Source organism: Entelurus aequoreus, linkage group LG12, assembly GCF_033978785.1.
Source record: "Entelurus aequoreus isolate RoL-2023_Sb linkage group LG12, RoL_Eaeq_v1.1, whole genome shotgun sequence".
In the NCBI taxonomy this organism is placed as follows: domain Eukaryota; kingdom Metazoa; phylum Chordata; class Actinopteri; order Syngnathiformes; family Syngnathidae; genus Entelurus; species Entelurus aequoreus.
The window spans coordinates 4,893,787-4,918,994 of NC_084742.1; the positions used below are offsets into that span (position 1 = coordinate 4,893,787).

The following is a 25,208-nucleotide window of genomic DNA, read 5'->3' on the forward strand; positions in this document are numbered from 1 at the left end:
TACTCGAATGGACAGAGAGAGGAACTACATAGATAGAAATAATTTCAAACTGAAGACCAGACTTATTATAGTGTGATCACAGTTAGCTAACTAGCTTATTCAGCTATTGACATACTGAGCAGTGATGATAAATCCTACCTCTCAATTGTGTAGTAGAAGGTTGTGGCCATAAACTGAGAAGTTGGTCAACTTTGACATTTAATTTATACCCAGAGATGGCGAGAAAGACACAAAAATGATGCTCGTTTGCGCAAACTTTTTTGGTTTTCGTAAGGATTTGTGGTAGGATGTGTTAGGATGAGGGTAATGGTAGTATTTACTTTATATACTAAATATATATATATATACTTATATGTATATACATATAATACTATACATACATATACTAAATATATATATAATACATATATACTGTATATGTAACAACATACTTATAGAAATGTAAGGTACTGGATAGATATACATATATATATATATATAGATATATATATATATATATGTATAGATATAGTATATATATCTTAATACATACATACTGTTACTTACATATACGGTACATATAATAACATACTGTATACTATACATCTAACCTATGTATACTACATACTATCATAGTATATGTATATACTACATTATATATGCATATATAACAATTACATATTATATACATATATATACACACAACACATATATATATATATATTAATATATATTTATATATATAATATAATATATATATATATATATATATATTATATGTAATACAATTCATATCCATATATACATCCACATATTATATATCTTATATATATATATATATATATATATACAATATATATATATATATATATATATATATATATATATATAAAAGAATATGTGGATGTATATATGGATATGTATATATGTATTACATATATATATTTTTATATATATATATATATATATATATATATATTATATATATATATATATTATATATATATATATATATATATATATATATATATATATATATATATATATATATATGTTCATCTGTTGGCCCTGTGATGAGATGGCGACTTGTCCAGGGTGTACCCCGCCTTCCGCCCGATTGTAGCTGAGATAGGCTCCAGCACCCCCCGCGACCCCGAAAGGAATAAGCTGTAGAAAATGGATGGATGGATATATATATATACACATACATACACACATATACATTTATATTTTTTTCTATATTATATTTGATATCCAATATTTTATTTTATACATTATATAAATATAATTAGCAAAACGGTAAGATATAAACATCCTATCAAACTCCATCCCAGTGAGAGCAGACACTGAACAGTAAGTAATTGCTTTATTTAGTTCATAAAGTAGTTTGTTTTTTCTTGTTAAGCACTTAGCAATACTGCTACTTGCTGGATCTGCTTATCACACAGTTTCTAAAACTTGTCGCCCATCCTAGGTATATTCAGGCTAAAAATATATGGTTTCTGGGTCATAATCTGTCCCAAAGTTGTCTTTGTTGTCTCTCATGAAGTCTGCCATGAGTAGCTGTGTGGTTGTTGTAGGAAAAAAGTGAACATTGTGATGAGTCTGTAAAATGAATGCGCCGGCCGTATGCTTAAAAATAAGCATAATACGTAAATAATACATGTTATCATTAATGTGCCTGTTACTAGGGTAACATGTATAGTTGTTGCCTTGATATAAACCACGCCCTTTTCCCCCCCAATATGCCTTACCAACTTCTTTCGGAGAGGTGAGCAGGGCCGAAGAAGACCACCACACCACCAGCAAACTGCACCACTGAGGTCACCAGGAAGGTGTACTAGCACAGGAGCACATGCGGTTAGCATTCATCTGCAGCTATAAAAACACGGCGTCTTGCGTGGCTCACCTCGTAGCCGTACTTGAGCATGCTGGATGCCAAGAAGGCGCCCAGGATGTTGCCCACCGAGGCACAGGGCGCTCCACAGGCCAAACACAAAGCCGCTCCTGGACAACGCCACATCGTAAGAGTCGTCCAACATGTTCAACACTATTTAACAGCGCCTTTTATAAACAAATACATTTACAGGTGCAAATCCTCAATGGCATCTGTGTTCAGTGGCGATGAATGGATGTCTTTGTGAAAAGTGTGTGGCTGTGACACTGCGATAAAAACGCATAAATAACTATATATAAACATACACATATATATATATATATATATATGTATATATATATACACACATACATACACACACACACCCCGTCTTGCCGAACCAGTTAGCCATGACAGCGGACCACACAGGGCCAGACGGTGGACTGCAGCAGTCCATTGAGAACCCACAGGCTACAGTAGAGGTAGATGTTGTACAGGTGGAGCCACTCTGTCAGCGTGCCAAACAAAAAACCCTGCACAGAGAAACAACATTCCATAGTCTACATATTGAACAAAACAATACCTTACATCAGTGGTCCCCAACCTTTTTGTAACTGCGGACCGGTCAACGCTTGGAAATTTGTCCCACGGACCAGGGGGGGTGGGGGGGTAAATACAATCATGCGTACTTAGGGATGATGTTTGATAAGAAATTATCGAGTTCGAGTCTATTATCGAATCCTCTTATCAAACCGATTCCTTATCGATTCTCTTATCGAGCCCAGATAGGTTGTTGTATATGGAAAAAAACACACAATATTTGGTTTAACAAAAGCTCACTTTTATTATATAAGAAAACAATTTAATCTAATAAATAAATAAATAAATATTGACTGTTACCCCCCTAAAAAAATAAAATAAAATAGATAAACATTGACTGTTACCCAAAGTATATTAAGTGGGATTTTTCAGAAAAACAAATATATACAGTAACACAAAAACAAGCTGTCTCTGTGATCACTATAGGTGTATAAATAATAATATAGTGTTAAATAAAATCAGTCCCTTGGGCACAAAACTGGAAATAATACAGCTCTCCAAAAAGTGCAATTCTGCTGCTATTTGACATAACTGTTTATTATGATGCTTTGACATTTTTGCACTTTAAAGAAAGAAAGAAAATTCTATGAAGAGAAAAGTTGTTTGCAAATGTGGTTACAATGCTAAAAAATGAAAAGTTAAAGCTAAAAAAAGAAATACACTTTATTGAGTTAACATTATTTCTTTATAGGGGGAAAGATGTTATGAGCTAGGAATATAACAACTACACTACCCAGCATGCAACGGGAGTGACGAGCATGCGCGGTAGCCCCGAAAAGTGTTGTTGCATGTCGTCACCCGTGAAAGTAAACGTCAAGAACTCAGCCAACACGCCTCGTCTGCATTATTTATAATTAGACAGACAACACATCTACAGTGTGAAAAACAAAAGTTAAAAAAGGGAGATGTGTTGTATATATATGTATGTGCTGCGGTTGCTTTAAGAACGTTGCGCCAGCTGCCGTAAAGGAGGTGCGTTGCTAGCCTGGTTGCTATGTTTCCGGTGGGTCGTAAAAGTGTTCGTCATGTGTTTGTACCCTGCTCAAATCTCTCAGTAAAGTTATTCATTGGATTATACCTTTTGTTTTGAACTTTATTACACCTTGGAGCGCTTTTTCCCGTCCATTGTTTTCCTGCTTTCGCTATCTGCGCCTAATGACTGAGCTACGTGACTGATTTATTGTGATGTCACACGGAGCATTTCTGGTCGGGACGGGATTCGTTCCGAGGGATTCGAATAAAGAACCAACTCTTTTCTTTACTATAGTGGTCTCGATAACGGGTACCGGTTCTCAAAAAGGGATTCGAGTCCGAGGACTCGGTTATTTTCTTATCGAACAACCGGGAAAACCGGTTTCGAGTATCATCCCTATGGGTACTTACGGACTGTATCCCTTGCAGACTGTATTGATATATATTGATATATAATGTAGGAACCAGAAATATTAATAACAGAAAGAAACAACCCTTTTGTGCGAATGAGTGTAAATGGGGGAGGGAGGTTTTTTGGGTTGGTGCACTAATTGTAAATGTATCTTGTGTTATTTATGTTGATTTAATACAAATAAAAACATTTATTTTATTATTATTTTTTATTTCTTGTGTGGCCCGGTACCAATCGATCCACGGACCGGTACCGGGCCGCAGCCCGGTGGTTGGGGACCACTGCCTTATATAATTGAAAAAAAAAAGCGGGTCATCTTCAGTTAAATGAAAGACCCCCTCTGCTGGTCATTTGATTGAAGGACAGTTTGTTTTTTAACTATATTCAAATTTAAAGACCGTTTCTCTTGCCTCACTGTAACTTAGACTGCTAATATAAAATATATCAGTCAAATACATTTTGAAAACAACAAAGTGTTGTATAATAAATACTTATTTCATAGTTATTTACTTTTAAAGCCAGGCGAGTCCTCGGGCAGTTACAATTACCTTTTCTCCCCACACCTGTTTAGCAACTTTCCTCAGACTTTGTTAGTCGTAAATCATCATGGACATCTTTATGACCAAACAGTACGCAACAAATAATTGAGTCTCATACCAAAAAAAAAAGTATTTGATAAACTATGATTATTTTTAATGGAGGTTCCCAGGCCACACTTTCCCCTTCATGGTGAAATAAGTCAACCAGTGGTGTTCAAAGAGTTGCCAAATGACGAAAGAGTGTCTTTAACACTTGAGGAAGTGATACAGTTTGAGTTGCAACCCGGTTATGGAGGTTTTCTGCTTACAATAATAATGCACACAGCCGGACCACCGAATAAATACATGACGCAAGATGCACCTCTTTCACTTCTAATGTGAACCTCCACTCCCAAAATATAGTGTCAAAGTCGCTAAAGTGCATTACAGATCATTTCTGCCACATCTTATTCTCTGGTGAACCAGGCGTGTATGAGGTGTGTTGTGAAGCAGAGTTACGCTACACCTACAGTTATGCTGCACTGCCAAGGTTCAATTATAATTTGTTTAGGAGCAAAAGTGAACCAGAAGAGCCAAATCCGCATTTGTGACATGCCTAGTGCCACAAATTAGTAAATATATGGTCATTACTGGCTAACTTTTTTTGTAAAGGCAGCTTTTACGGCGCTGACTCAGTGCTCACACTCAAAGAATTGATGCAACTTGCCGAGGAAAAAGTGTTGTGTAGTATTCGGTACGGACGATAGTGAAAAATGCAGGTGTTGACGTATTTTTGGGTGTTGGTATTTAAATCGAAATTCTTTCCTCTGGCATTATTGACAACAATTATGCTGTAGAGTCGTCCCCCGCCACACCACGCTTCCAATATTGCGGTTTTACCACAATGCAGATTTTTTTGGCATATTCAACAACATTTTTTCCCTAAGTTAAGTTTTTTCAAGCACAAAAATGGCTAAATGACGTAAAAAGATCAATACTACAGAAGTATTGGCCACTAGATGAGGTCAAACCATTTAGCGCGTGATGTTCAGTATAGTGGCCATTGATTGGCTCAGCCTCAGGCAGCATAACTTTATTGGATTAAAAGAGTGTAAAGGTGACTTTACCATTTATAATTAATATTTCCTCCTACGTGGACATTTTTTATATATTACGGTCATGTCCGAAGAGCAATAAATAAGGGATGATTGTATTCTGTTCCAGTATTGACACAGAAAACAAACATGAACACCGACTAAGGCGAGGTATAAATACTGCGCAGTAAAATGATACCTTGAAGGATTTACAGCGTGAGGCTAATAAAAGTGTGGCCATAAGAGTGCAATGTACAGAATGTGACCACTCACCACGGCAGCGGAGCCGCACAGGCCGCAACAGAGCACGTAGCGCAGGTTGACTCTGTCGCCAATCACGCCGCTGAGATACAAACCCTGCAAGGAAGAGACCACGTAGTTGAAATCGAGGAAATGTGTCTAATCATTTAATTAATCACCTGAAAAATTGTTACACGGTTTGTCACCCGGGGTGTTTGAGCACTCCATACAAAAATATGGGGAGAAAAACATACGGCCAGTGTGAAGGTTTGGATGCAAAATGTGAGTACAAAAGTTGCAAAACTGCATTAAAAAAAGCATGTACCATACAAATATTGATGTGCTACTCCACACAATATCACTGAGGTTGGAGAGTACTGGGAGGGAGTAAAGCAATTAACTTGCCACAATGAACTATGAGCAATTAAAAAAAATGCAAATGTGCAAACACTCCAGGTGACGAAGGCAGGGTTATGTTGGCCATTTTTTTAAAACAACTGGTAGATTACAAAAATATGATCTATTTCTTATTCAGTGATTGCCATTACCGTAAAGGGGAACTGCACTTTTATTCTTTCTAATTTTATCCATCATCCACAGTTCTTATGTGAGACAAGAACACACGTCTTTCCCGTTTATGTACATTCTAAATAATGAAAGACTGCTAGTACGAGGAGGCTAACAATGCGGGTATATGAGATGCATCTATTGTGCCTACATAGCGCCTCAAAGAAATATTTCAAAACGCAAACAAAGCTGGCATATTGACCATGCTTGTAATTCTAAGCGCTAACACAGAGGAACTACTTTTCTGCTGTCGTGACACATCGCTTTGATCACACTGCTCCTTGGACCCATACAAGTAGCCAGCTACTAGCTACTAGCAAGTGTGGATAATGCATATGTTTAAGAGTTATTTTTTTTCATTCATAATCATGTTTGAATCAGCTCATATTTTTCCATGTATACTCTGTATACCAGTTTCTCTTTGTCTTCAGATTGCCTGTTTAGACAGGGTCGTAAACCATCAGGAATGTGAACACAACCCCCAAGTCTCTCTTCTTATCAGTGTTGAGAGGAGGGGGGGGGAGATGGGGGCTTTCTTTGTGTGAAAAGAGTTGCTTTTTCCTTTGGAATGCCAGATCAACTTGGGCTACGCATTTGTATGTGTTGTTCGAGGCTGGTCTCTATTCTCAAATATTTGACAATAAATTACAAAATACCTATTCTGTGCTTGGTGGTACCTTTGAGTTCAGTTATATGTCATCTACGGAACTTGGGACTGACCAGCGTTTTACATCCCACTTGGAGGAACATCTGGTCAAACGCAACACTAGCTTGGCTGCTAATAGCGTTGGCTGCAACCTACCATAAAATAAAGTACAAGGACATGCACTATATAGCAATAAAAAATGCGCCCAATAACATGTTTTCTTTAATTTTATCACTCCCTGATAACTGAGCAATAGCAATACAGGAAGTGATCATTGATCAGTGGGAGTGACACGCTAGGCCAGAAGGCACAAGACATTAGAACCACATTGAGAACTTGTTGAATAAGGTCCTGACAACATGCTTTTTGACGACGTTTAATCAATGTTGTGTTCTGACGTTGATTTGACCATTGACTTTTGGTCATATCCCAACCAATATTCTACAACACAAATACAAGGTTGAAATAACATGCTTTTTGACGATGTTTGATCAATGTCAGGTTGTGACGTTGATTTGACCTTTGAAATTTGGTCCATGTCCCATGATTAGCAATGGTGCCACATGATAACACGCCAATGCGCTCACGAAGTATGCCATTAGTGGTAGAAAACACAGAAAGTGCTCCCTATGTCGCTGTTGGCATTGATTTCACAGAGCGCATAGCAACAAACCGTTGCTGTGACCCAGGAGTGAAGTTGCAGTAATGTTTAACGTGACCAAAATACTGTAAATATTACATGTTATTATGAATGAGCCTGTTACTACATTGTATACATACTTATAAAAAATGTTTAGCTGCATTGTTAGACACCACTTAAAAGCAATGTTCATTATTTAAAACCACAGAAAAGGAAAGGTTTTGTTCTAGTCTCACATAAGGATTGTAAATGATGGGCAAAATGTAAAAAAAAAAAGTGCAGCGCTTTCCCTGATCGGCGCCAATATGTTCATTACTAGAGATGTCCGATAATATCGGACTGCCGATATTATCGGCCGATAAATGCTTTAAAATGTAATATTGTAAATTATCGGTATACGTTTCAAAAAGTAAAATTTATGACTTTTTAAAACGCCGCTGTACGGAGTGGTACACGGACGTAGGGAGAAGTACAGAGCGCCAATAAACCTTAAAGGCACTGCCTTCGCGTGCCGGCCCAATCACATAATATCTACGGCTTTTCACACACACAAGTGAATGCAAGGCAAACTTGGTCAACAGCCATACAGGTCACACTGAGGGTGGAAGTATAAACAACTTTAACACTGTTACAAATATGCGCCACACTGTGAACCCACACCAAACAACAATGACAAACACATTTCGCACCGAAACATAAACAGAACAAATACCCAGAACCCCTTGCAACCCTAACTCTTCCGGGACGCTACAATATACACCCCCCGCTACCCCCGACCCCCCACCTCAACCCCGCCCACCTCAACCTCCTCATGCTCTCTCAGGGAGAGCATGTCCCAAATTCCAAGCTGCTGTTTTGAGGCATGTTAAAAAAAATAATGCACTTTGTGACTTCAATAATAAATATGGCAGTGCCATGTTGGCATTTTTTTCCATAACTTGAGTTGATTTATTTTGGGAAAACCTTGTTACATTGTTTAATGCATCCAGTGGGGCATCACAACAAAATTAGGCATAATAATGTGTTCATTCCACAACTGTATACATCGGTTGATATCGGAATCGGTAATTAAGAGTTGGACAATATCGGAATATCGGAAAAAAGTCATTATCGGACATCTCTAGTCATTACGTGAATTATTAGGATTATAAGTTATAAAGTATAACCAAGTTTTAACAGAAATGTCAATTTTACAAAATTTTGCCAAGCAACAAGTGCCCGTACAACCTTGTGACTAGGGCTGCAACAACTAATCGATAATTAAAATAGTTGCCGATTAATTTAGTCATCGATTCGTTGGATCTACGCTATGCGCAAGCGCAGAGTTTTTGTTTGTTTTTTTTAATTTAAAAAAAAATATATATATATATATATATTTTTTTTTTTAATAAACCTTTATTTATAAACTGCAACATTTACAAACAGCTGAGAAACAATAATCAAAATAAGTATGGTGCCAGTATGCTGTTTTTTTTCTCAATAAAATACTGGATAGGATAGAAATGTAGTTTGTCTCTTTTATCCGATTATTAATTGATTAATCGATTAAGCGGCGTGGCGAAGTTGGTAGAGTGGCCGTGCCAGCAATCGGAGGGTTGCTGGTTACTGGGGTTCAATCCCCACCTTCTACCATCCTAGTCACGTCTGTTGTGTCCTTGGGCAAGACACTTCACCCTTGCTCCTGATGGGTGCTGGTAGCGCCTTGCATGGCAGCTCCCTCCATCAGTGTGTGAATGTGTGTGTGAATGGGTGAATGTGGAAATAGTGTCAAAGCGCTTTGAGTACCTTGAAGGTAGAAAAGCGCTATACAAGTATAACCCATTTATCATTTATAATAATCGTCAGATTAATCGATTATCAAATTAATCGTTAGTTGCAGCCCTACTTGTGACATGACGAGGGATGCAACAATAAACGGCATTAATGATAACCGCGGTAAAACTCCAGACGCTCATTTTGACAGTTTTAAATTAAAATGATTGAAAAACCGTGAATGATAACTGCGATTTGATAAATAAATCACAGCTTGCTAGCTTAAATGCTAACATGAAAACATTAGGAAACGACATACCCCAATCTAAACTTAAACAAACACAATACTGTCTGAGCAACTAAGATATTCAATAGTGCACAATGGACCTACAAGCTGTGCTCTTTTAGAACAGAGTCCTTTTTTTTATACTCGAGACACAGGTGTTTTTACGGTGCGTTCAAGGACCGCTGAACAGAGTAGGACGCCACAATGCCCGCCAGACATAATAAATAACAAGAGTTTTTATTTGTTACGCACTTTTCATTTTAATAGATCTTAAAGGTGCTACGGTACAAACCAATATTTAAAACAATAAAAGCTTAGCCATTAAAACAGAGAAAATACCAAGACTATAATGAAGCATATGAAACACAAAACATGCAACATGGTGGCTTTTCTAACAGGGTGTCTATTTATTTTATTTAATAAAAAAATAATAATTACTTGGTCAAAAATTTTAGTGTGTATAAGTTGTATAATTTGAGCACATTCAACAGTAGCACGATAATAATGATAACCGTGATATAACATTTCCATATAGTTACATTCCTAGGTATGAGCAGGAAAAATGTTTTTATAAGAAGCCATGTTATATTTATTCGAGCAACGCGTTAACGCACGTGATTAATTTAAAAAAAGGATCATATGAATAAAGATTAATCACATTCGGATTAAAGCTTAATGTTACACAGTCTGTGATTACAATGAGAGGCGACCGATTTCGCTTAAAAACAGAACATTAGATAAAACTGAGGCAACTTGTTGGTATTGCAGCAACAAACGTTCTTATCATCGGCGAAAATCTATTTTAAAATACCATCTTATAGGGAAACACGTACTCGAGGATGGCGCCGAAAGCATGAATGCTACATCGACTACAAGCAGAGGAAAATGCTACACTGGCAGAGTTTACCTGCAACAATGTTATCAACAAAAGTAACACAGTTAAGTTAAACATATGCCTTTGCTAAATGGTCAGCCACCGCATGCAGGACACCTAAACATCTGTGAAGACCAAGTCCTGCAAGAAGACCATATCACCACAGCTGATCTGTCGTATAATACCTTTAAGAGGCACAATTACAGCAGGGATAAACTAACTGTTCAACACAAACAAGAGCATCAAGTTGCAACTACTGGTTCATGCTGAATTTATTTTGCTAACTGGAAAACGTTGGACATCTGTAAGTAATCGCAACGAGCTGGGGTCGCATTGTCATCTAACCTTGTTTGTTTTAACAACTGGTTAAACAAAAGAAGAGGAAATGCAGATTTAAAGGGTGCACTAGGTTGCGTTGTTTAAGAATGCGTTTACTACATTATTGGTTAGTAACCGATCTTTGTTTGCAATATTATTGCAAATACTTTCAAAATGTGCACTTAATTATTATTATACTTATTGTGACCAAGTTTTTAGCAAACAAATGACTTGCAGTTCAGTAAAACATTTTAAAAACATTCCTTTATGACATTCTGACTACTAAATTGCATTTGTATCCAAATATCGGGGTACTTTGTAAAGCAAATTTGACTTATGCAAGCAAATAATAAACCGTGATTAATCACAGTTCAAGAGTGTGATTAATTTGAATAAAAACATGTATCACCTGACAGCCCTAATTTATTCATATTTTTACAGACACAACTGCTAACATGACTCACCACAGCGTAGGAAAAGAGAAAAATGGAGTCCAGCGCTCCAAGGAAGAGAGTGGCCTGCTCTTCAGTCTCAAACAGGCAATTGCTCTCCCATGTCTGAGACCAAAAGGGGGTTTGCATGTTATGACATGTGTTTAAGAGCAAACATTTCCCAGCATCCTGTCACGATGTACAGTACCTCGCTAGGAGAGAAAGCGGGAGAGCTGGCATTCTGAGTAGAAGGCGTCCACTGGGCGGAGATGCTCACTTTTACATTGCTGAACGTCTTCCTGGATGCATGCAGGAACACATAACTGGGGAAGACAAAAAAGGGAGGACAATGATTTTCTGCTCAGCAGCCTTGTTAATTGTTGTTCTAATTTATTGTCATTACATACAAATAAATAGCCTAAAATAGGGGTGCCACCCGGGGCCATTTGTGGCCCGTAGCTAATTTCTTAACGGCCCGCGGCACAATCGTTGGCACTCTATTATTAGCATGCTAGATGTTTTTTGCTAATTTTGCAGGTATGCAGCCTCAAATATTTTGTTACTTGACGAACGATACCTTTTAGCATGCTAACGTTAGTATGCTAGCTTTTTTAAAGCTAATGTTGTAGGTATATACATATTTTGGTACTTGATGGATGCTATCATTGGCATACTAGCATTGTAAACACATTTTCCAGGTACACACCTCAGAGTACCATATTTTTCGGACTATAAGTCGCAGTTTTTTTCATAGTTTGGCCGAGGGTGCGACTTACACTCAGGAGCGACTTATGTGTGAAATTATTAACACATTACCGTAAAATATCAAATAATATTATTGATCTCATTCACGTAAGAGACTAGACGTATAAGATTTTATGGGATTTAGCGATTAGGAGTGACAGATTGTTTGGTAAATGTATAGCATGTTCTATATGTTATAGTTATTTGAATGACTCTTACCATAATATGTTACGTTAACATACCAGGCACGTTCTCAGTTGGTTATTTATGCCTCATATAACGTACACTTATTCAGTCTGTTGTTCACTATTCTTTATTTATTTTAAATTGCCTTTCAAATGTCTATTCTTGGTGTTGGGTTTTATCAAATAAATTTCCCCCAAAAATGCGACTTATACTCCAGTGCGACTTATATATGTTTTTTTCCTTCTTTATTATGCATTTTCGGTTGGTGCGATTTATACTCCGGAGCGACTAATACTCCGAAAAATACGGTATATATATTTTGAAACTTGACGCATGTTACAGTTAGCATGCAAACCTTTTTAGCAACTTTATCAGGCATACACTTCAGTGTAGTATATTTTGTTTTTTCACCAAATGCTAATTGTAAGCATGCTTTTTTTTAGCATATTAGCATAGCACTGTTGGTATGCTAGCTTTTTTTTTTGTTTTAGCTCATTTTGCTCAAATTTTTTGTTACTTGACGCTGTCTGGCCAGTTAGCATTTCAGTTCAACTTCGGATCTTCAGCATTCACACGAAATGTCTACCAAAATTGCATTTTCTACAGTAGTTCTTTGAAAAAAACCAATTTTTACTGGTTTTGAAGGTGAAAACTACCAAAATGGCCCCCGCATCCTTTGATTTATCGGTCTGTGGCCCTCAATGGAAAAAGTTTGGGCACCTCTGGTCTAAAACCAATAAAAAGGTGGATCATGATTTAAAAATATGAATAGAAAATGAATGTATGCATTTACAATGGTAAAGCCTTTAGTTTCACATGATGCAAGTTTCCACTGCCATTGGAAATAACACACACACACTCGCACACACACACTTCACACTATCCTGACAACGTCCGCCCTGTGTTGCTCCACCAACCTTTGACCCAAGTAGATAGCTTTCATCCATTCAGTTTGTCCCTACACTACACTCACTCTGGAGCCATATTTCCTTTTCCAGTGCATGAAAACACGCACGCACGCATGCACAACAAGTTTGGGGGGGAAAAGGGCAGCACAAATTACCTAAAGAAGGTGAGGAGGAAGGCGACCAGGTGATGATGGGTGTACTGTGACAGGAAGCCACAGCACGAGGGAGGCATCACAGGGACGACCGGAGGGATGAGGAGGATGAGGAGGAGAGCAATAGCGGAAAGGACAGGAAGGGAGCTCAGCTAAAGACTCCCGCTAACGCCTGGCGGTACAAACACATCACGGGTTGCAAATAAAGTGCCTGAAAAGAAGGAAGTCAGGGTTAAAACTTTGATGTTGCTATTCATGGAGTCGTAAATATGTTTTTATTGTGTGTGCGTTCTTTGCGCTGTTATTTGTGTCTCTTGAAAGCGAAAGTAATAAATTGTGCTTATATGTTCTATTTGTAAAGGGAAACTAAGCAACTAGTCAAATTCTAACATTGCCATTGAACGCAGCACTTACAGATACACAGTGAATTATATCTATATTACTGTAAGTTCTTCCTCCTTTTCTTTGTCTTCTCTGTGCTGCCATCTGCGTCTAGTAGTAAGGGTGCACAGACAAATCAATCTACATCCGAATCGTGATTGTCATTCATCCTGATTCTAAATCTATTCATAATTTTAAAATATCAATTAAATATAAAAAAAAAGTAACACTTTTTTCATTTTTCCAGAATCTATTTTTAAAAATAAATCTCTATGCAAATAGAAATAGCTTTTGTAACCTGTATTTAAAAAGTTCAATTATAAATATTATACAGTACCAAATATTACATACATTTGAATTGAATTGTCACCCCAGGAATCAAAATTGGATCGAATCATTGGGTGCTCAAAGATTCACACATAGTGTCTACTAAAAGTGCGTCGAAAGTAATAAAACATGCTTATATGTCCGATTTTCAAAGGAAACTAAGCAAACACAGTTAAATTCCAAAACTGCAATTCAGCCATTGAACGCAGCACTCACAAAAATAACTATACAGTATATGCTACAGTGAGTTATATCTACATTATTGTGGGTACTTGCTCCTTTCCATTGTCTTCTCTTTGCTGCCATGTGTCACTGTCTAGTAGTGTCTACTATAAGCGAAAGTAATAAAACGTGCTTATTTTTTTCATACAGGGATCTGCAAACACAGTTAAATTCCAAAATTGCAATTCAGCCATTGAACGCAGCACTCACAAATAACTATACAGTATATGCTACAGTGAGTTATATGTAAAAAATTGTGAGTTCTTCCTCCGTTCCATGGTCTTCTCTGTGCTGCCATGTGTGTCACTGTTTTATAGTGTCTACTAAAAGTGAAAGTAATAAAACGTGCTTATTTTTTACAGGGATCCGCAAACTGTAGTTAAACTTTGCAATTTAGCCATTGAACGCAGCACTCACAGAAAACTATACAGTATATGCAGTGAGTTATATCTATATTATTGTGAGTTCTTCCTCATTTTCTTTATCTTATCTGTGCGGTTATCTGTGTCTTCGCAAAAGGAAAACAATATATTGAGCTTTAAAAAACAAACAAAAACCGAACATACATGTTGCCATGCAGCCATTGAATGCAGCACCCGCAAATAACTAGCGACTAAACTCGTTTTTATTTCACTTTGTCTGAATAGGAACTCGTTTAAGCTCAAGTTCATATTTATTTCAGTATTTGGGTGTTTTTAGTGTACTTATTTACACGTCTATAACATCAAGTTATGGTATAAATTTTTTTAAAAAAAAAGTCCCACCGCAAAAAAACCGAGGCTTCATTGGTAGTGACAGAGCATCTATTTACACCGCCATCATTTGTCGAAAAACACACCAACAACCGGCATTAGAGGAAATAAACAAAACCGTTTTTACATTTAAATTTTTCAGGGAAAAAATAGAGCACTCACCTTCCTGGTCGAGTAAGAGTTTATAAGCTAGGAGTCTTCTTGGCGACAAACATCTGTTTACCGAGTGCTGCCTCATCCGTGACGTCACTGCGCGGCTATTTGGGGATTGGGCGCTTCTGCCACCTACAGTCCAGGAGTGGAATTACAAAGCAAAAAAACGACAGCTCTACTTTTACTGCAATACTGTTACTGTAGTGTTCTGTGCGTTTTTTTAAAAAATACAATAATGAGCGCTTTTTTTTTTTTAATATTAATGAATTATATTGTATTAACTTAATTAAATAATTAATTAATTAATTAATTAATAATAATTAATAATAACATAATACAATTATATTAATTATATTAACGTGACACAGAGAAAGGGAGAAAGAGAGACGAGAGAGAGAGAGAGAGAGAGAGAGAGAGAGAGAGAGAGAGAGAGAGAGAGAGAGAGAGGAGGGGGGAGGGGGGGGACTACTGGTATGTGTAGTGAATGAAAGTATTAGAAGGCGGGAGCAGCAGTTACAATGAAAAAACAAGGATCAGGATAGAAACATCCTCTTCATAAACTCAGGATGAATTAATTTAATGCTAGCCCTCTTTCACACAGAAAAACATGGAGAGTGCGCACCAGCAAGGGGTAAGTGACCAATAGCAGCTTTGATTTAAATGTACTTGGTGTTGGAAAGTGCATGCCTTTGAACTTGCTGGGATGTTACAAATATGAGTTGCTCTCCTGTGTTGACACTGACATAGGTGCACCTTTGGAGCTGGAAAACACGTCGTCATATTGAAATAGGAACTTTTAAAAATATAAAAGGAGTAAAAGAACGGTATAAAGTTGTATTACTACTGTTTAACAATCCATTCGTGTTTTTTTTTTAAACAACAGATAATACAATTCTAGATCTTGGTAAAAAAAAAATTGCCTTGTGGTGCACTTGCATCCATTCAGGATTATGCCTTACCATGCAATTGATAAGCTCCCAGTTCCACTGGTTTATTTAGTAAAACAAAACTGTTTGATGCATTGGGCCGCGGTCCAACTATGTGTTTATTTTTCAAAGCCGATGAGAAGATGATGCCGGGGTTCATAGGCCTCTCCGGATGAATTTTCCCACTGTTGCCAAAAAAAGACAATCACGTTAAGCCAGTGGGAGTTCAGGAGACTCACGTGAAAGATCATGTCTTTGTGTAATTAGGCAAAAATGCTATTTACTTATGTTTTTGGTTAGCCTCAGTGCTTGTCCCCTTTAAATGTTAGTGACACTTTTAAAACCTAATTAAAATATTTTTCAAAAATGATGGTAGATTTCTGCCAAAATCTATGTAGTTTTTGATTGATAAAAATTGAAAAAAAAAATCATATTTCTATGAATTTCCTATGAAGCTATCCTCCAGATTCACCTGAAAAATCCCATTTAACATTAGGAACTTATCATTTCAAACATAGCAAAAGTTGTTAAAATGTACCGTATAGGGATGACGTTTGATAAGAAATTATCGAGTTCGAGCCTATTATCGAATCCTATTATCGAATCCTCTTATCGAACCGATTCCTTATCGATTCTCTTATCGAGTCCAGATAGGTTGTTGTATATGGAAAAAAAAACACAATATTTGGTTGAACAAAAGCTCACTTTTATTATATAAGAAAACAATTTAATCTAAAAAATAAATAAATATTGACTGTTGCCCCCCTAAAAAAAAAAATAAAAAAAATATTGACTGTTGTTACCCAAAGTATATTAAGTGGGATTTTTCAGAAAAACAAATATATACAGTAACACAAAAACAACCTGTCTCTGTGATCACTATAGGTGTATACATAATAATATAGTGTTAAATAATATCAGTCCCTTGGGCACAAAACTGAAAATAATACAGCTCTCTAAAAAGTGCACTTCTGCTGCTATTTGGCATAACTGTTTGTTATGATGCTTTGACATTTTTGCACTTTATTTCTTTATTGAAAGAAAATTCTATGAAGAGAAAAGTTGTTTGCAAATGTGGTTACAATGCTAAAAAATGAAATGTTAAAGCTAAAAAAAGAAATACACTTTATTGAGTTAACATTATTTCTTTATAGGGGGAAAGATGTTATGAGCTAGGGAATATAACAACTACACTACCCATCATGCAACGGGAGTGACGAGCATGCGCGGTAGCCCGAAAAGTGTTGCATGTCGTCACCCGTGAAAGTAAACGTCAAGAACTCAGCCAACACGCCTCGTCTGCATTATTTATAATTAGACAGACAACACATATACAGTGTGATTTTGTTTTGTTTACAAGGAAAGAAAAACAAAAGTTGAAAAAGGGAGATCATGTCATATATTTATGTGCTGCGGTTGCTATAAGAACGTTGCGACAGCTGCCGTAAAGGAGGTGCGTTGCTATGTTTCCGGTTGGTCGTAAAAGTGTTCGTCATGTGTTTGTAGTCTGCTCAAATCTCCCAGTAAAGTTATTCATTGGATTATACCTTTTGTTTTGAACTTTATTACACCTTGGAGCACTTTTTCCCGTCCATTTTTTTCCTGCTTTCGCTATCTGCGCTTAATGACCGAGCTACGTGACTGATTTCTTGTGATGTCACACGGAGCATTTCTGGTCGGGACGGGATTCGTTCCGAGGGATTCGAATATAGAACCAACTATTTTTCTTTACTATAGTGGTCTCAATAACGGGTACCGGTTTTTAAAAAGGGATTCGAGTCCGAGGACTCGGTTCTTTTCTTATCGAACAACCGGGAAAACCGGTTTCGAGTATCATCCCTAGTACCGTATAAGAAATACGTATACAAACTATAGACCTGTTTTATTACTTCCACAATTTTCAAAAATCATAAATATTGTCAGGTTCAAACACTGATGACATCTATTAAACAGACAAGAAGCAAGGAATCATGCAGAGACAGAGCTACATTTTGCTCAATGAGGAGAGACGTTATTGGGCTGTACTCTAGTTACAGATCCAAACTACGCTGTAAAATCCTGTCCACGTGCTCCTCTATTTATTTGGGAGGTCCCTGGTTACATCACTGAGGCTGCCGCTGAGGGGAGGGGGTAATCTCAGCAGCCCCAGTTCGACACAATATATAACTATTAATGAAATGCAAATGTGCTGACACTCGTGATATCGCCCGGTCTCTGCTTTGTCTGCGTCACGGTACTCGATGTTCTGCCTTGGCAGTCAGCCGGCCGAGTCTGGACACAACACTGATACGAGACGACTCGCAAGCTTTTGGATTGCCAGCTGTCCCTTTGCACAGATAGAAAAGTACAACTTCAGCACAATTGATAATAACTATAGCAACGACCCTTAAGCATAAGAGCTGTGTGATAATACATACGTAATTATTCTAGCAAATATAAAATTCAACAACAGATTGGACAAAGTCATCAATAAAAGTGGAATGCTCACGGACAACCAATACGGATGGAGAGCTAACATCTCAACATCGATGGCATTAATGGAAATAATGGAGGAAATTACTAGAGATGTCCGATAAATGCTTTAAAATGTAATATCGGAAATTATCGGTATCGTTTTTTAAAATGATCGGTATCGTTTTTTTTTGTTTTTTTTAAATTAAATCAACATAAAAAACACAAGATACACTTACAATTAGTGCACCAAGCCAAAAAACCTCCCTCCCCCATTCACACTCATTCACACAAAAGTGTTGTTTCTTCCTGTTGTTAATATTCTGGTTCCTACATTATATATCAATATATATCAATACAGTCTGCAAGGGATACAGTCCGTAAGCACACATGATTGTGCGTGTTGCTGCTCCACTAATAGCACTAACCTTTAACAGTTAATTTTACTCATTTTCATTAATTACTAGTTTCTATGTAACTGTTTATATATTGTTTTACTTTCTTTTTTATTCAAGAAAATGTTTTTAATTTATTTATCTTATTTTATTATTATTTTTAAAAAGGACCTTATCTTTATCATACCTGGTTGTCCAAATTAGGCATAATAATGTGTTAATTCCACGACTGTATATATCGGTATCGGTAATTAAGAGTTGGACAATATCGGAATATCGGATATCAGCAAAAAGCCATTATCGGACATCCCTAGAAATTACCAATGCGGTAGATGGTAAACAGTGTGCAGCTGCAGTATTTATGGATCTAACAAAAGCATTTGACACAATTAACCTTAATATCGTATTTAACAAATTAGAAGGGTATGGCATCAGGGGGTTAGTCTTGAACTGGGAAAGAAGCTTCTTAACCAACAGGAAGCAATCTAGGAAGCGAGGCGAACACATGTCTACAGTGCTAAATATATCTTGTAGTGGTGTACCCCAGGGATCAATACCGGGACCACAATTCTTTATATAAACGACAATTGTAAGAATAATTTTTGGAGAAGTAGAATAAGTCGATAATTCCAGCCAACAACGTTAAAATAATATCTAAACGGCAGACATTTTTTCCATGGTGCGTTTGTATTTGTATTTGTTTATTTGAAGGACAATGTGCAGTTACATGGCACCAGATTTAGCACCATGCTAATTTCCATCTGTTTTTGATTGATTGAAACTTTTATTAGTAGATTACACAGTGAAGTACATATTCCATACAATTGACCACTAAATGGTAACACCCGAATAAGTTTTTCAACTTGTTTAAGTCGGGGTCCACTTAAATTGATTCATGATACAGATATATACTATTTTCATAATACAGTCATCACACAAGATAATCATCAGAGTATATACAATTCATTATTTACATTATTTACAGTCTGGGTTGTGGGATATGGAGGGGGGGTTAGGATTGGTTGGTATAAACCAGGGGTCACCAACGCGGTGCCCGCGGGCACCAGGTAGCCCGTAAGGACCAGATGAGTAGCCCGCTGGCCTGTTCTAAAAATAGCTCAAATAGCAGCACTTACCAGTGAGCTGCCTCTATTTTTTAAATTTTATTTATTTACTAGCAAGCTGGTCTCGCTTTTCCGACATTTTTAATTCTAAGAGAGACAAAACTCAAATAGAATTTGAAAATCCAAGAAAATATTTTAAAGACTTGGTCTTCACTTGTTTAAATAAATTCATTAATTTTTTTACTTTGCTTCTTATAACTTTCAGAAAGACAATTTTAGAGAAAAAATACAACCTTAAAAATGATTTTAGGATTTTAAAACACATATACCTTTTTACCTTTCAAATTCCTTCCTCTTCTTTCCTGACAATTTAAATCAATGTTCAAGTAAATTATTTTTTTTTATTGCAAAGAATAATAAATAAATTGTTATTTAATTCTTTATTTTAGCTTCTGTTTTTTCGACGAAGAATATTTGTGAAATATTTCTTCAAACTTATGATTAAAATTTAAAAAAATTATTCTGGCAAATCTAGAAAATCTGTAGAATCAAATTTAAATCTTATTTCAAAGTCTTTTGAATTTCTTTTAAAATTTTTGTTCTGGAAAATCTAGAAGAAATAATGATTTGTCTTTGTTAGAAATATAGCTTGGTCCAATTTGTTATATATTCTAACAAAGTGCAGATTGGATTTTAACCTATTTAAAACATGTCATCCTAATTCTAAAATTAATCTTAATCAGGAAAAAATACTGATGATGTTCCATAAATTCTTTTTTACATTTTTTCAAAAAGATTCGAATTAGCTAGTTTTTCTCTTCTTTTTCTCGATTGAGTCGAAATTGAAGATAAACTGTTTCAAAATTTAATTGTCATTTTTTTCGTGTTTTTTTCCTCTTTTAAACCGTTCAATTAAGTGTAAATATCATTAATTATTAATAATAACATAGAGTTAAAAGTAAATTGAGCAAATTGGCTATTTCTAGCAATTTATTTAAGTGTGTATCAAACTGGTAGCCCTTCGCATTAATCACTACCCAAGAAGTAGCTCTTGCTTTCAAAAAGGTTGGTGACCCCTGGTATAAACACTTCAGTCATCAACAATTGCATCATCAGAGAAAGTTAGTTTAGGGTTGAAGTTGCCTGGAGGTGTTGTTTTAGTGCGGTTTTGAAGGAGGATAGAGTAGTCTCTGTAGTCCTTATATGGCCCATTTAACATCCACAATCCAAAATTACACAGGCTTAAAAATCCATAACAAAATTGAAATTGCAATTACAATTCATTTAAAATACAAGTGCAATACGGTTTGACGGCGAAGCAGCGCAAATGAGATATTGTAAAAGTCATTCGTACATTATTATTACATTACTTCATGAAACTACTGTAGTTGTTTGTACTACATTCTATTGCTTTTCATTCATTAGCAAGGAGTTTGTTTGTCTCATTAAACATGTTGAATGTTAAAATGGTGCTGTTTTTGAGAGGCCATGCACGGGTTGAATTCATTTCAATTCATTTGAATAGGAAAGATTGATTTGGGATACAAGTATTTTGGGTTACGAGAACCAATTAAACCAGTAAGCCAAGGTACATCTGTATCCTTACCAGTGTTCAGAAAATTACTTTTAAAAAGTAATTAATTATAGTTGCTGGTTACTTAACCCAAAAAAGTAATTGAATTACTAACAAAATTACTCATTACTGCATTACTTATTACTTTTTAAGAAAGTTTATTAATTATTATGAAAAGTACTTCAATCGTTACTTAAAGAAAAAAAAAAAATTGCGTTCTGGCATATGCAGTTAAGAGACGTTTCATGAGAGCAGAGTGTGTGTGTGTGTGCCTTTAAAAGGCGGTGCCTGTTGCAAAATGACATGTGTTGTCAGCGAGAGCGTGCTCAGAGCTGCATTTTAGCTCAGCTGCGTTTGTTAGCTTAGCAGCGGCTCTGTTGAATCTTGTGCTAGTGCTAGTTCATAAAGAGATTGAATATGCTTCAATGGCTGTAGTCTCCTTGTCCACAAACGGGGTACTGAAGTATTGCAAGCTTGTCATTTCAATCATTGATTTCTTGTTCATTATTCCCTCGTAGTAGTGTGTATGAGAGTGTGTGTATCTAGCCTACATGTTGTTTGCTGTGTGATGTTGTGAGTGTCTCTGCGTGTGGTGGGTTCCCCTGGGCTCTCTCTCGGGAGCCCGGTAGACAGGGTTGAGCACGTCTTTTATTGTCATATACAGGTCAGAATTGCTTTCCAGCAGTCTCTGTCTCATACGTGTGTGTCTCTCTCTCTCTCCAACTCCAAACACATGTCTCGGTCCGGCTGCTGCTAATTAGGGCGACAGGTGATTAGATAACCATCCCCAGCTGGGCAATCCACTCACCTGCCGCTGGCTTCGAGGCCGGTCCTTACACACCCCGCTCCGCGGCAGGCCCGCAGACCACACCCCTCTCCACAGTTGTCTCTTCCTATTTAATATCAAGTTTTATTGTAGTGTGGTGCTGGTTGTTGCTTGCGTTGGTAAAAAGTTACTTCCTGCATTGAACTTGCTGTGCTTCTGATGTTGTCTTGTTGACATACTGTACAACCACGTCAAAAGTAGCATGCCACGTACATCAAACACATCGGTAAGGGTGTTGTAACATAAAAGTAAAAGTCAACTAATTAGATTATTCGTTACTAGGGTTGTGAATTTTTGGCCACCACATGATTTGATTCGATTCGATTCTTGAGGGTAACGATTCGATTCTCGATTCAAAACAATTCTCGATTCAAAATCTATATTTTTTAATAACATTGTATGCCAGTTCTAACTACATTCCTCTATAAAATAGACACACAGCTATGTTTGATTTCTACATTACTTAAAATAAAACTGTTTTTATTTGATAAAATGCTTCTTAAACATTGAATAAAGTCAATTACAAGAGAAGTATCCAACTCTTCTCTTGTCTAAAGTAAATCTGTACAAATTTTTAATGGATAAAGAAGTGTTACAAATAAGAATAGCGTTAAATCTAAAAATATATATATATTTTTTACACCCCTACTCATTACGAGTAGTAGTAGTTCCTAACGCCGTTATTATGTAACGCCGTTTGTTTGTAACACTGATCCCTACGTAGAATAAGCATTCAACACTGCAGTGTTTATTGTTATTGAATTGTATAATTGTTTGTTATATAACGATAATATTTTACTGTATTTAACAACTTAGAACAGTATGGCATTAGAGGGTTGGTCTTGAACTGGGTAAGAAGCTAAATTTCGCCACACCTAGTGTGTGTGTGTGACAATCATTGGTACTTTAACTTTTTAAATAGCCAACAGGAAGCATAATGTGAAGCTAGGCAAACATGTCTACAGCTCTAAACATATCTTCATTGAGCCACAGTTTCAAGAGCCCAAGTTCTCAGGGGCCGGACATCCAAATTTGGATGTTTTGTCCGAAAGTTCCTCTGCGGGTTATATTCATTTAATACTGTATTTAGTTATTTGCAAAGTAAACATATCGGCGTTCACACTACACTGTCAATAATTCATTATTCTGCCCTCGCAACTCGTTTCCAGCGTGCGCAGACAGTTGACAGCATGAAGAAACAGAAGCTCCAGAAGTTTTGTTGAGGATTGATGTTCCTTATTTTGAATTACTGGTTTTATTTCTTTAAACTTCTTCCTTCATTTAGGTTTGTGGCCATGAACATTTTAACATAAAATAAACATTACAAAAGTAAGTCCATTGTGTATTTTACATAAATAAAATAGGTTTAGTGTGAATACATTCACACAATTAACTACAGATGTTTACGCATACAGAAATTGAACAACATCTGAATCAAACGTTGCACTAGAGATGTCCGATAATATCGGACTGCCGATATTATCGGCCGATAAATGCTTTAAAATGTAATATTGGAAATTATCGGTATCGGTTTCAAAAAGTAAAATGTATGACTTTTTAAAACGCCGCTGTACGGAGTGGTACACGGATGTAGGGAGAAGTACAGAGCGCCAATTAACCTTAAAGGCACTGCCTTTGCGTGCCGGCCCAATCACATAATATCTACGACTTTACACGTACACAAGTGAATGCAAGGCATACTTGGTCAACAGCCATACAGGTCACACTGAGGGTAGATGTATAAACAACTTTAACACTGTTACAAATATGCGCCACACTGTGAACCCACACCAAAAACAAAAGAATGACAAACACATTTCGGGAGAACATCCGCACCGTAACACAACATAAACACAACAGAACTAATACCTAGAACCCCTTGCAGCACTAACTCTTCCGGGATGCTACAACCCCGCCCACCTCAACCTCCTCATGCTCTCTCAGGGAGAGCATGTCCCTAAATTCCAAGCTGCTGTTTTGAGGCACGTTAAAAAAAAAAAAGCACTTTGTGACTTCAATAATAAATATGGCAGTGCCATGTTGGCATTTTTTTTTTCCATAACTTGAGTTGATTTATTTTGGAAAACTTTGTTACATTGTTTAATGCATCCAGCGGGGGGCATCACAACAAAATTAGCCATAATAATGTGTTAATTCCACGACTGTATATATCGGTATCGGTTGATATCGTAATCGGTAATTAAGAGTTGGACAATATCGGAATATCGGCAAAAGAGCCATTATCGGGCATCTCTACATTGCACTCAATGTATGTAGCTCATCACAGTTAAACTAATGTGTCGCTAGGGATGATACTCGAAACCGGTTTTCCCGGTTGTTTGATAAGAAAAGAACCGAGTCCTCGGACTCGAATCCCTTTTTGAGAACCGGTACCCGTTATCGAGACCACTATAGTAAAGAAAAAGAGTGGAATCCCGTCCCGACCAGAAATGCTCCGTGGGACATCACAATAAATGACGTCACGTAGCTCAGTCATTAGGCGCAGATAGCGAAAGCAGGAAAACAATGGACGGGAAAAAGCGCTCCAAGGTGTAATAAAGTTCAAAACAAAAGCTATAATCCAATGAATAACTTTACTGAGAGATTTGAGCAGGGTAAAACACATGACCAACACTTTTACGACCAACCGGAAACATAGCAACCAGGCTAGCAACTCACCTCCTTTACGGCAGCTGTCGCAACGTTCTTAAAACAACCGCAGCACATACATATATACACAACACATCTCCCTTTTTTAACTTTTGTTTTTCTTTCCTTGTAAACAAAACAAAATCACACTGTAGATGTGTTGTCTGTCTAATTATAAATAATGCAGACGAGGCGTGTTGGCTGAGTTCTTGACGTTTACTTTCACAGCGTGGCAACATGCAACACTTTTCGGGGCTACCGCGCATGCTCGTAACTCCCGTTGCATGCTGGGTA

General features: G+C 36.8%; 2 protein-coding genes across 3 annotated transcripts in view; one reads left to right on the plus strand and one right to left on the minus strand.

Annotated features, from left to right (window-relative positions):
* Positions 1–25,208, minus strand: part of LOC133662562 (sugar phosphate exchanger 3-like) — an 86,125-nt gene that overhangs the window by 843 nt on the left and 60,074 nt on the right. Inside the window, 11 exon segments of the mRNA XM_062066677.1 lie at positions 1,734–1,758; positions 1,760–1,819; positions 1,889–1,954; positions 1,956–1,986; positions 2,242–2,273; positions 2,275–2,388; positions 5,725–5,808; positions 11,239–11,331; positions 11,414–11,528; positions 13,199–13,406; positions 15,040–15,162. Of these exon segments, the coding sequence (XP_061922661.1) occupies positions 1,734–1,758; positions 1,760–1,819; positions 1,889–1,954; positions 1,956–1,986; positions 2,242–2,273; positions 2,275–2,388; positions 5,725–5,808; positions 11,239–11,331; positions 11,414–11,528; positions 13,199–13,275 (697 nt within the window). The 5' untranslated portion in view covers positions 13,276–13,406; positions 15,040–15,162.
* Positions 15,525–25,208, plus strand: part of LOC133661355 (DENN domain-containing protein 2A-like) — a 47,981-nt gene continuing 38,297 nt past the window's right edge. For both annotated transcript variants that reach the window (XM_062064511.1, XM_062064512.1), the window contains exon 1: positions 15,525–15,661. The gene's annotated coding sequence lies outside the window, so the exon portion shown is untranslated. The remainder of the gene's footprint in view (positions 15,662–25,208) is intronic.